This window comes from Hirundo rustica, chromosome 10 (assembly GCF_015227805.2).
Source record: "Hirundo rustica isolate bHirRus1 chromosome 10, bHirRus1.pri.v3, whole genome shotgun sequence".
NCBI lineage: Eukaryota > Metazoa > Chordata > Aves > Passeriformes > Hirundinidae > Hirundo > Hirundo rustica.
Window position 1 is genome coordinate 15,163,656 of NC_053459.1, and position 13,690 is coordinate 15,177,345.

Below are 13,690 nucleotides of genomic sequence, written 5' to 3' on the forward strand. Positions count from 1 at the left end.
CATGCATCAGAATATCAGCAAACTGAAATAAAATAGCACCATTAAACAGATTGAGATCAGGAGAGTGACTAACAGCATCAGAGCGTTTTTGTTCTCTTGACACCAGACATGCAGCATGGAAATGGTTTTCTTCCAGCACGTGTCCCTGCAAATTCATCCTGGAACTCGTCTCGCCCATGTAGCTGCTCTTCCTGTGCTGCAGCGCTCCCTCTGAATGCCAGCAGCATCAGCACAACCCAGCTCTCCCCGTCTTTATCTTGCAACGATCAGTCTGCTGAAAAACAAGCCCAGAAAGACTCCAACCTCAAGAGGCATGGCAAAGGAAATGGGCAAAAATGACTCATCAGAGAAGCCAGCACACAAAGGGAATGCCAAATAAAGGTCAAATTATGAATTCCTTATAGAAACGGATCGCAAAGCAATCAGTGCACACATTTTGTCTTTGTCAAAGCTTAAAGAATTAATGATTCTGAAGAACGTTTGTGAAGAATTTCCTAGGGCATCACCACTTTCTTTGTGAGTGCCAGTGCCATAAGAGGTTTTAGTAGGCTATCTGGAAGTGCACAGACTCCTTTCTGTTGAAGTCCTGTTTGCTCATATGCCTACAAGAACTCATCAAGGAGGGGTCTAAAAAAATGACTAAGAGTGAGCTGTATGAGAGGTTTGCAAGAGAAGAGATGGGAGACAAGGAACTCATTGCAAAACCAGCCACCACCCTGCTGATTAACGAAGAGGGATCATTCAGTGCTCAGACGCTGGACAAACATCTCATGGGAAGACTCTCACTCCCACCCGTGGCGATGCTGATGCTCAAATGCAGACAGAGCGGATGCGCTGCCCGCCCCGCTGCCGGCTCCGCAAACACCCTTCAGGCTGGGCACCAAGCCCAGTGGCACCGCTCCCATCCCTTCCCCATGGGAATCCCTTCCAGCCCTGCCTTTTAAGGGGGGGATCCCAGGAGCTCTCGGTGAAGGTCTGGTAGCAAACCTGGGCTCACTTTTCTCCCCCTGTAAGGTCAGGAGGGAGGCAGCTCCCAACCACAGCTCATGAAGTTGAGCTAATGAGACCCGACAAGTGCCAGGGTGAGTTTGTTAAGGCTGAGCACCACAGCTAACACAGAGCTGGCACAGCACTGGGCTCTGCCTACAGAACAGGAACAGGCTTTCCCTCTAGCCACAGCCCCCACATGGCCTGTGTGTCAGGAATTTTCACACCTGGCAAGCCCAGTGCTGGTAAAGCTCAGTATCTCAAGCAGGGGAAGCAATAACCCAAGCAGCACCCAGGCTTCAAGTTTTAGCCTGAAGACACACTTCAGTTGCCTCAAAAGTTAGTTCGCAGAAAGACTCTGATGTGCTGTAAACAAAGCAAAATAAGAAGCCTGAAAGCTAAAGCCAGTGATGGGGCACACACAGCAAGCAGCAGTGTCCAGTTGCTGCCCTTGGGCATCTCACATCAGGGGTCTAAGTGTTTTACAGCATGGAATCACAGTTCTGTATTTGAGGGTGGGTACGTGGAAAGGGGGAAGAGGGGGAGCGGAGGCAGAGGGAACGACTTGCACAATGTTACGCAGATCACATCTAAATCACAGGGCAGGAGCAGCTCCGAGGCTGGGCTGGGAGCCAAAGGCAGGCTGCACCTGAGTAGGGCATCTCCTCTCCCCAGGAGGAGAGCACGGTGCACCCCAGGGCACAATACACCAGCTGGAGAGCCCCAAGGCAGCGTGGCCATCACGGCTAATGGGGAAAACAACAGTCACAAAAGCAGACCCAAGTCCCGTCTCATTTGTTTAGGAAAGCCAGGTCAGCCTTCAATCACTGTTTTCCTGTTTCCTCTAGCACATTTTTCACCTTTCCACACAGCTGAATTTAGATGGACTTCAGCAGCTAACATATATCAGCAGACCATAAAACACTGCTTCTTATCAGACATGTAAAATTCTGCTCTGTTAAGAAAACCCTCACAGAATACATTTAAAAAGAAATAAAATAAAACAAATGAGGGAGAAGCATTACTCTCCTCCTGCAGCTCCACCAAGGTTTGTTCCAGTGTTCAAGTGTCGTTTTGAACAACTGGAAACGGTAACGTTTGCATCAATTCTCAGGTCTATTTGCAAGAGGATCTAAGCTCTCACAGGGGTAGTTATCCTGCTGTGTTTACAATAACAAATCTGACACACCTGTACACAGCAAAACCTCATGAAAAGATTTCCATTGCATAATAAAGTTCATGCTCTTTCTCCATAGAAGCCATCCCTACTCAGGACACTTCTTTTTAAAACACAGCAGGAATTTCTTCACAGTGCATGGCCTGCCAAGCACTGCAGCTAAACCCTCAGCACACAGAGCACCACCAATGCAACACACAGAGAATTATTCCTGCTTAAGCACACCTCCAAACTGCTGCGTGCTCTGTACAGAGTTGGCAGGGACATAATATCTATGACAAATGCGGTATTTCAGCCGACCTAAAGAAAGGAATGATCATGTCCAAGGGCGGTCTTTGTCTACACGGTGAGCAACACCTCTTGCACCAGCCTCCCCGAAAAAATTTACCCAAAAGCAACTTATTCAACAGCCACTCAAATAGTTTTTGTACGACTTTTTTGTTGTTGTTGTTTGGTAAGGTTGAAATATCTTCTAGCAGTGCTCAGTTGATACGGTTTACGTTGCAGAGATCAATGGTATGGGGGGGAAACCGGCAACCTATGAGGAAACCCTCCTTGCCCTGGAGCTGCTGCCTCCCTTCTGGGCCAGCAGCCGTGACCTTTGGAAAGGTAAGGAGGCAACTGTGCCGATGCCTCTCTCAGCTCTGCCAGGCTGCTTTGCATGCACAGCACTTGTGAAATCCAGGAGAGCTCAGCAGCTTTCACATGCCAGCCCAGAGGCAGTCCCAGTGTTGAATGCTACCAAAAAAAAAAAAAAAAAAAAAAAAAAAAAATTCCACTGCAAAAAACTGCTGGTTCGGAAACTTTGGCACTTCTGGCACCTTGGTTTCCCTTCTCTAAAATGGCGACTCCAGTCCTGATTTGCCTACCAAGGAAAGGTGTTTGCTGATTAGGGAAGTAATGTTTGTGCAGCACTTTGAAGATTTAAAGCACTACATTAATCCTATATGTTGTTCTTAGTAGAAGCCAATTTTTAACTAAGAGGAGAAAAAAAAAGAAAGAAAAGCTGATTTAAATAGTGACCCTCCCCTACTTCACGATGTTCACTCATCTCCCAGCATCAGCTATTCTTATCTGTAAATGTTTTTTTAACCCTTCCTTCTCACAGTTCTCAGAAACCACAAGTCTCATTCAGCTTTTATTTGAAAAATGGCTTCTTTCCAGGCTGTGGCTGTTTCTTGTAAAGTTAATTCCTTTGGTAATACTGCTGGAGGCACATTGGTATATTTGGTGTGTGTATGTACACATATATATTTTCCCCCTTTTCACACGGTGTTGTTTTTATATATGTGTAGTGAAAGATACCTAATCCAGGATTATGATTCTCTTTATTCCTTTTCTCATGAAAGTAGGTGGGGCTTTTTTGTGCAAGTTGCATTGATGAAAATTATGTTTAATCATGCTTTTTCCTCTCCACATAGACAAAAAAAAAAAGTCTCCTTAAAAAACAAAAAGTTTCTTGCACGTAAGTTTTCCCCTCTGAGTTTTCCTTCAAAAATAGCTAAAACCTTAAAATGAATTTTCTGAAGAAGAAAAAATTTATGATGCCAGCAAAACTAGAAATTGCTTTTACAAAACAGCAGAGGGATCTTCTGCCCCAGTGGGGGACACAACCCCTCCCCACCCTATGTTCTAATGCCTCAGGGTTTTTCACTTGCAGACCCCAGGAGTAGTGTAGGATCCCTGCAGTGAGCTCTAACTCATCTCCAGTTACAGTGAGAGGGAACCAGCCACGAACATTGCAACCAAGAAGCTAAATCCTCGTGGGGAGAGGAGGTCATTCACACCACCTGATGCCTGTTTCCTCCCAGCACGCTGCCTGCCCCACACTGACGGTGCTGTTTGAAGATCAGGGCACACACTCAAAGCAGGAGACCCAAATTTTCAGCTCCCAGTGCTGACAAATACTCGTTCATACAGTAAAGAAATAATTTCCCTTCTCATCCTTCCTGGGCACCACTGAGTTGCATGGGGTACAGACTGTCCCCTACAGTGTGGTTCTGCACCACAGTTCAGCTCTGCCACCACGGAGGGCACTGGCCTAATAGGGCACAGAGCAAAGCTCCTGCTCACACAGAGAGGCTACACTGCCTTAGTGGGACTTACAAAACAACCCGGGACATAAAGGGGAAAAAATGCAAGGCAGCTTACATCACAAGGCATTTTCTAGAAACTGTTCCACAGGTCTGTAGAGCTGCTTGTGAGGAGTAACAGAAGATAACTGGTAATAAAAACAAAATATACATGACAAAGATATTACGGGGAAAAAACACAATTACATTCTAATGGGAACCTAATGCACTGAGATCTCATTTTACTCAAGCATAAAAACCCAAACAGAAGCCAGCAGTCCCCTCCTGACTCGTTCTCACAGGTGAACGGGTTCTTCCCAGCTCTGTGAGCCTGAAAACACCTCCCTGCCGTGGGAAAGGCACCTCCTTCAAAGACAATAAGCCTGGCTCCTCTCTTTCCAGGTAGATGACCTAGGACAAGTTACTTATGCCTGAACAGCCTTGGTGTTAGGCCCTGTAATGTCACACAGAGGGAAACACCCCTCAGAAGCTCCTCAAGCAAGAAAACACAATTGCCACCTCTCCCTGCACGAGAGCAAGGGTGGCAATTGACACCCGCCCTTGTGTCCCCAGCTGCCCTCTGCCAAGAGCCCACGCAGGCTGGAAGCAGCCTCTTGAGGCAGGCACAGCTGCTGAGGGCTTGAGGAAGCCAAATCTGAGCCACTTTTCACCTGAGACAAATGGCCAAGTACAGCAGCACCGCTGATCCGCCATGAAGGCTCACAGCACTGCATCAGCCTGCAGCACCTGCATCCCAAACTGCGACCCCATCCCCTGCTCCACTGCCTTCTCCCCCTTGGGATTGCTCCTTCTTCTCCCCTCCTCTCTGCCTTAGAGTGGGGGCTATCACCAGAAATGAACTTTGCTGGGGAACCTGCTGGGCTGAAGACACTTACCACCAGAGTGGCGCGGAGGTGACGGATTTGTCTGCTCGTGGAGGGCTGCAAACCCCCCGTACAAATGGGCCTCTCACAAGGACCCTTCGCAGCCGCCCTGTGCAAACGGGCAAAGCCCACGCCACTGCTGGCTAGGAGCCTCTGAGGATAAGAAAACCCAAAATCCTGTGACAAGGCCATGTTCAATCCCTCTCTCTCTCGACAGTTTTAAACACAGTGTTAAGGGGTGAAACCGGAAAGCTCAAATTACACTGACCGACACACCAGCAAGGAATCACAGAGCTAAGATTTCACAGGAACACCCAGCACATCCACCGAGAGAGTCACCAGCCTTTAAAAGACGTTTTCACTCGTGATACTGAGAGATAATCAGGACATGCTGGAGTCACCAAAACGATGCACTGTTTGAACAGCTTATTTAAGAGAACACTGAACACATAATTAGGAACGGCTGAGTCAAGGTAATGTACGCATCTAATTGCCCTCTCACTACTTCACTATGCTTATACACAGTCCTCTAATTCAATTTATAGAGACAGGCAAAAAATGTCACAAATTTACTACATGGATCAGAATACAGAACGCATTCAAAATAAAAATGGAATGAACCAATCTGAAATAGAAATACTGAGATAGCCCAGCCAAGGAATCTATTCTCTCAACCACAAAAACCTGTTATTGCTTGTGTGGGCTAATTTAAGTGCATTCTTTTCAGCTTCCTTAAAATGCAGCTTTTCTAAATTCACTAATCCCAGCCAGCACAATCCACTTAGTTGCTTTCATGCACATAGCACACACTATTATCTAGCTTTGCTAGCAAAGAGAGTCTGAAATCTGACCATTTTCTGATGGTTGTAGGTACAGTTGAGTTTACTGAGAACAGGAAAAACCCACCTGGAACATGGACTGCAACTTTGGGGAGCTCCAAGCTCCAAAACAAACCCTGCAAGGACCAACCCAGCTCAGCTCCAACCTACTGCAGGGCATGAGAATAAACTGCTAAACTCAGGTATTGCCAACACCTGAATTATGCAAGTCTCACAGGGCTTTCTTCAGCAGAATCAAAAATTTGCAAATAAATTTCAGTTTTCATTTAAAAACTTAAAGCAATTTCTGCCTTCTTGTGACTATCAAGAAGTTTTAAAATATTTAGCAGATGCACCCTAAAGGCTCAAAAACCTGGGAGAGAATAAGAAGAACCTGTTTGTCTTTAAAAAAAAAGTCTCATGACTTATAAGGTGGTATCTTGCTTTTGGGGATGGGCGGATCAGATTCATTTTTTGATAGCTTGCATTTGGCAGTAATGTTAACTTTTACTTAGCCTGACATACATTTTTAATTTTTACTTTCCTACTGCAATCATGCTTTCCCCCATTTAACAGGTTCTGCTAGTGGCAGGTGATTACCAAATATTTTTTAGGAGGAAAAGGGAGTGCAGTTGTTTATTTATTTATTTGAGCTCCGAGTGGGTGGGGAAAGGTCGGCATGCAACTTCCACAAAGGAAAAAAAAAAAAAAAAAAAAATCTGAGGTGGCACACTTCTGAAATGCCTTGTTTTCTTCTGCTGCAGAAACAGGAGGAGACACTGCAATGCATGGGCATATGGGAATTCTCCCACAGTAAATGAGACACTCTTCTGCTCAAGTTCTTACTTCACCCAGTTCAGAGGGCTTCTCCCTTAACCTCAACAAACTGATCTCTGTCCCATCATTACAAACAATAACTGCTTGTTCCTTTGCAGCATGGTTTTCAAGAGGGTTTTATTGTATGAGGGTGCATGCGAGAAACTTTGTTCAATTTAGACCATAAAGGCTTTTGTTTTCAAACACTTCAATAAAGTTTCAATTGCTAAAGACTTTCCTTTTGAAAAGGCTGATTAACCTGCTTATATTCTTACTTGCATTCTGAGGTCATTAATTAAAAAAAATAATCAAGGATGCCTATAAAGTCCTCTGCAATCCAATCTCAATTTGTCATCATTAATTAGATCAACATTGCATACAAATGAGACCTAACCTGATTAGACAGCATGTTTTACTGGAATTCCTACTTAAGGTCATGAAAGACTTCAGAGAGAAAATTTGCAATATTTTCAAAGTGAACTGCTCATACATATGGAATCACCCTGTCACCTAGCATCAGCTAGTGTTTCTCTTTGTAATTTTTCTTTTTTTTTCCCTCCCCCCCCCCGCTTTAATTAGGAGCCCATCACAACTCTGAGCAGAGAAGCTGTCACACTCATCTTCCTCCCAGCCTATATTACACAAATACTGCTGATTTTGCAAAGGGTATCCATTGTCTTAGGACAATAAACCAGACAATTCTCCTCCGCAGAATTTGGAGGAGAAAAAAACAATACCAAAAAGTTTTAAGAAAAAAAATGGTTCCAGATCTGTTTTCAGAAACATAGCATCTAAGTAACCAGCAAGTACGCTCTCCCTACTTTCTCCCACCTCCAACAGAATCCTTGGGATCTAAATACACAAAGTGGCTTAGAAACCTGAAGCACCTGCACAGTTCTCCAATCACTCCATGAAAGCAGCTATTGCTTTTCGGAGAAATAATCCATTCCTCTCACCCAGCTCACTGCCTTTGCTCTCATGACCTAATCTGACATGACTCAGCCCAGAAGCTCAGAGGAACTCTGGTGAAGCACGTTGTCAGCCAGGACAGCAGACCCTCTGCCAGGCACCACCAACCCCTTCCCAGAAGGACAAGGTGGGTCAGACCGGCTCATCCACACCATAAAGGGGGAAAGTGCCACAAAATGGATTTCCTTACTTAATACTGTTATCCAGGGAACTGCAAGAGGGAAAACAGGGGAAAAAAATTAGAAAATTAAACCCAACAAACTAAGAAACAGGGCTTTCAAGTTTTGGACTCTTAATAAGGGTGGGGCCATCAAGTAATTAAACTTTTAATAGGTCACTGCAGTGGAAGAAACTCTTCCAGTTGGGTAAGTTCCTAATCCATCATTAAAAAAGACGACAGGCATTAATCAAAGTGCATGAAGTCACATGGGGGGGGAGCAAGTCCAAGAACTTGCTCTTGCTGAGAGGATGGGGCAATCACTCCTCCTTTCATCAACATTTCATGCGTGTTTCCACAGTTCTCAGGACAACAGTGGGAAGGAGAGCCTTCACGTCCTTCCCCACCCACCCCACTGATAAAGCTGTCGAACACAGATTACCAACTGCTCAAGAGCTCATGTGAAACGAGTTGGTGGATTAATTAGCAAAGGGCAGAGCTCCGAAGATGGATAGATGCTCTACTTTGCAAGGCGTATTGATTGAAGGTCCCCAGCCAGCAGCACATAATCCAAGTGAACATACAGTACACCGCCAGCTCCTGCACCAGCAGCTAAATCTGGGTCACTTGGCTCACTGCAGGGACACCTGGACCACACTTCCTCCTCCCTAATCAGACAGCTGTTTAAGAGCCCGTTCCTTTAGTAAAACACATGGACTTAGACCTGAACACACTGCAACATGCGTGGAGAATACACCTTCATCTGCTGGTCCACATAAGGGCAATGAAAGAGGAGGGAAGGCTAAACGAACCTTTCCCTAGGCTGCACACATCTGATGACTGTAGTCATTACATAGAAATCTTATTTCTTTTTCAAAGTCATCATGTAATCTAAGCTTTGACCACTGTCTAGATCCATATTAAAATTCAGCCTCCACTTCTGCCCCAAAAAGCCACTATCACTGAGGTGAAACACCTCATTTAAGCTTGCTAGTAGCTCTCTTGCCTTCATCTCTGCTGGAACAACCTACTACATACGTTCAAACCTCGTTTCAAAAGATTGCTTTCATAGTTGAAAGGACAGCATCAAACACTCTGGCTCCTTGCAGCTGCGTTAGATAATTCTTTGTACCATATGTATCAAAAGAGAACGTCTTTTCATATCTCCTTCAAAGGACCCTCTCCAGAACAGCTAGCAAAAATCCAAGCCAGCATTTTCTCGCCCTGAGAAATGCAAAGTAGAACTGACCAGCAGTTTCCTTACCTAAAGGGAATTGAAAATAAATATTGTATGTAGTGTAACAGGAGAAACGAGGACATGAAAACAAGCGCGAAATACGGCAGAGCATCACTCCCCAGGCTGATGAGTAAAAAATGCAATTTCAATCTCACTTAAAAATACCTCACCCTTCTATGCATAAACAAATGAAAATTCAGTTGTGACTGGACTGACATTTTAACCTCATTTAACACTATTTTCTCAACAGTTTTAATGCCAGTTCTAGACAAATTTTACCAGAAAAGGCTTTTAAAATATAAGGGACCGTAACCTTATAGTGATCTGTGGTAATAGAGCATCTTTTTCCAGGCGCTGCTTCGCTGCCAGCAGTAGCTGGGAGCATGTTTTTTAGTTGCATTTGCAGCTAGATTGTATCTGAGATCAAAGCAGTTCCTCAGATTAAAAAGAAAAATAAAAAACCCACAATATTTTAATGTTCTTGGTTTTTTGTAAAAAGTCTTTTTTTACTTAAAAAATATATATATATATATAAGTCCTTGCTTTTATTTGGGTAGCATGGGGCAGGACATTATTCACTACACCTACTCCAAGTGCCTGCAGGAGAGGAAGGCAAATATTGAACGTCTTTAAGATAGCAATAATCTCCAGTGTAAACATCTCTACTCTAGAGCCCTAAACCACAACAGCTGGACTTACAGCTCCAGCAGTACTGTGTTCCTGAACCATGAAGCCTCTAGAGCTTGAGCAATCAAGCCAGCGCCACCAAAGATCAAGAGCTGGGCTTCAGGTTTCAGGCTTCAGCATTCTTCTGGTAAGAAAAGCAGTGTTCTGACAGTGAAGCGTTAAATAAAAAACCCAGAACACCAAACCAACAACAAAATTCCACAATAAAACAACTCCGCCCCCTTCAACAATACCCCAGACAACGCACAGGGCTGCTGACCAGAGCTGGTGCCACACTGGGGTTCCTGTACCAGCTGCAAGAGGAGAAGGACACAGAGAATGACAGCCTCACACTCCGTGGGTCTGAGCAAGGAGCACCACCTCCACCCTGCTGGCACGGCCCTGCATGCCAAACCTCCTACAAACCCACAGATGTTGAATGTTGAAGAAAGCCAAGGGAAGCACTGAGGCAATGTTAATGCCCACCTCAGGTGTTACTCCAGTGCTCCTGCTAGGCCCAAAAAGAGAGCCACTCATTCATCATGCATGGTCTCTACGTGACTGGTTTTTGCAAGGCATTTTAGTCTCCTGGGATTTAGTGATATTACTGAGGGTTAAATTCCCACCACACCCTCTCAGAGCAACCAAGATAAATGTCTCCCTTCGGTGTGACACATCATGCTCCTCAGAGGACTCGGGTCACTTTGTTCTTGCACAAGCCTGGGTATGTACTACATGAATAAAGTCACTACGGGCAGGGGGGCCAAGCCAGTGAAGGGATGCTGTGTCCTTACCGTCCATGTTGCTGACTTTGCTGTGCTGGACTGTTGAAATGATACATCGAAGCTGTGAGGTCCTGGGTAGTCTGTGTTGGAAGGGATGGCTGGGGAGGGAGAGAGGGCGTCAAAAGTGGAGCTGGGCTGGGCGTAGGGCGAGGGGGCCGTGACGCTGTTCTGCGCGTGCTCCGTGTTGTAAGGGCTGGTGGAGGAAGAGCCATTCTGGATCTGCTGGTCCATGCTGTTCAGGAGCCCCAGGTTCGTGTACTGCGGCTGCAGACAGAGAGGATGCACAGGAGCGTTAGAGGAGCTGCATCGGCACCGGCCAGACACGGCACAGCCCCCACCACGGAGGATGCACAGCATCACCTCAGCACCACTGTTCGTGCCGCACCAGGAGGGAGATTTGCAAAGGATTTACACCCTCTTTACACTGGTGACTGAAAACAGAAAGGAGTACAGCTTCTCACAGTCACACACTGGATCAACAGCAGAGCTGGGAGAAGAGCCTGTGCGTAACCAGGAGGTGATTTGCAGGGCAGAAAGACATCACAGGGAGAAAGGCTCACTGTGTCAGACCTTTTCAGAGGCACTTCTGTAACCTGATAAAAATCAGCAGGTTCACTACAGTGCAACTGGCTCTAACTTGTAAAAGGCTACACCATCTTCAACAGTCCGTTGCTCTACACAAAGGCTGTGGATCTGATCCCACTACACAGGAGGGCATTAGGACCTCCAACTCAGGTAGTAACTGTGCTGAAATGTGACTCACTGGAAAAATGTTTATGTGCCACCAGCCTACCTGCATCATGTATTCAACTCCCAGTGGCCAATACTGGTGCAGAGAATTAAAATTCTCATCAAGAATAGAAATGGTCAGCATGGAAGGCGTCCTCTCATGCTTAAAAACTATCAGTTGTACACTTAGGTGTAGTTAACTACTAGTAGTAAAGTGCTACGTAACACTTCAGGAGCCTTCAAGTACAAACAAGATATGAAACAACTGTAAGACATCAAAAACCTTTGGGAATAGAGTACAGTGAAAAGGCAAAGGTTAGATTAAGGAGAGGTTAACAGAAAAAACAAATCTAATACCCTAAATTCCATGTTTAGCTGTGGTCCTCCAGCTCAAAGAGATGAGAGGGGAACACAGTTTAGAGGAAGGTGCCAAGAATAAGCAAATCCTTTTAATGCCACCCTGTAATGAAGCAGTAGATGACATCTTTTCAGCCTAGAAAAAAAGACTATGAGGAGAAAGGTGGAACTCAGTATGACAGAAGGGGTAAATTCCTAGACAACATGAAAAAAGAGCAAATACAAAATTAATTTTCATGTTCTGTTAGAAGAGGAGTTGGGGAATGAACAAACATCTTGAGCAGAATTTTGGCTTAAACATACAGTTATTCTTCACAAAACCCACGAATAAACGTGGATTTTTTTCTTTTTTTTTTTTTTTTTGCCACAAAATGTCACAATACTAAAAGCCTAAGTACAAAAAGGAAGGAGAGAAGTTCTGCTTGAGAAAAATCCATCAAGACAAGCGTATCTGATTTTAAAATTCTGAACTACCAACACTTGGAAGCTGGGAAAGTATTCCAGAGAAAGTTACTCAACTGCCACACATTTTTAATCCTCTAAAGGACATGGCACTGCCCAGAGTGACAAGGCAGCAGGCAAGTGGGATTCAGTCAGGTACATCGGGTTCACAGCCCCATCCCTGTGCATGTCCAGAGGGCACCAGCTGTGCCCATCTCAGGGCAAGCAGCATGCCAAAGGTTTGTGGTGCCCACTCCCAGCAGCTCTGGGCTCAGCCAAGAACATGCAGCAATAAAGGCACCCGGTTCTGCTGTTAGCTGCTGACACAGCAGAAGAGACTCAGGCTCCTCCTCTCATCCAAGGCTCCAAGCAGCTCATGTCCCTCAACATCCTATAGCTCCAGTCCCTCCCAGAGTGATAAAGCTGGCCTGTCTGTCAGGATTTCAGCTAGTCTGCTCACAGTTATAACTCTTTCCAACAGTTATTCCTCTTCTTATCAGCCACGAAGCAAAGGCTCCCTGAGTCAGAGCACCAGCCACAAGATCCATAACAAAAAGCTTCCTCAATACTGGGAAACCCAGCAGCCCTACTCAAGCTTTGAGGAGCACATCACTCCCCCAAAGACCTAAAAGGGAAGGGCACAACCTATCTGCTCAGCTCTCTTGGGAACTTTGGATAAGCCATTTAACACCCAGCTCTACCAGTCATTTCAGCCACACAGGAAAAGAGGAGGGTCCCTTTGTGAGGATGAAGCGCCTTCCATGTGCCCAAAGATTTCACACTCTCAGCTGTACTTCCAGAATGGAAGTAGAGAAATTGGGACCACTCATTGCAGCTCTTCCTTAGGTTTCTGTTCCACTATAAGAAGCAAATATTTTCTGGGGGGTTTATTAAACACTCAAAGTGGGGCTGGTGCTCCAGGATCTTCGCAGAGGCACATGGGACTTTCGAGAGATGGATCAGCTTGTTACTTGGAGCTGTGCTGTGGAGGTATGGGCAGGAGGGAACAGCACAGAAAACTTCATTTTGGAAGCTGGGACAGACTGCAGAGACAAAGGAGAGTTGGTTTCCTCCCTTGCTCTGTCAGTGACTTGCTGTGTCCTTGGGCAAGGCACCTCTCCTCCCCCTCCACCCTACTGCAGGCAGCAAGGTCTGCAGGGCAGGGATTGCTCCTCACCATGTAAAAAGCCCTGCACTTAATGGGCCTCCTTTGTCTCAGGCCTGCAGGCAGCAGAGTAATAAAAGCAATTACATATTGAGTCCTAATCCTGGGTGAACCAGTGACTCGGGTTAGTCATTTGCCCTCCCTGCCTCAGTTTCCCCCTCTGGAGCGGTGTGGAGGCTATTAGTGCCCAGCACTCCTGTTAGACGAGAGGGCTTGTATTTAATTGGACTCAAAGCTAAATAGTTGATGGGGGAAAGAGCAATCCAGACTGGTTGTTCTTCTCCAAAAGGAGATTGCAGCTTTGGCAACACAGATGACAGTTATGTCTCATCTCCTGCAGGCTATTCACTCAACCAGGACCTATTTAACGGACTTTTGGTACACGTCTTGCCTTGAGGCTAATTCCGTACGGAAAGAGACAGAATTCTGA

At 45.6% G+C, this 13,690-nt stretch overlaps 1 protein-coding gene across 3 annotated transcripts in view; it reads right to left on the reverse strand.

The window, feature by feature from the left end:
* The window catches only part of TP63 (tumor protein p63), an 85,912-nt gene that overhangs the window by 38,531 nt on the left and 33,691 nt on the right, over positions 1-13,690 (reverse strand). For all 3 annotated transcript variants that reach the window (XM_040074104.2, XM_040074103.2, XM_040074105.2), the window contains exon 4: positions 10,578-10,832. In XM_040074104.2, the coding sequence (XP_039930038.1) occupies positions 10,578-10,832 (255 nt within the window). The remainder of the gene's footprint in view (positions 1-10,577; positions 10,833-13,690) is intronic.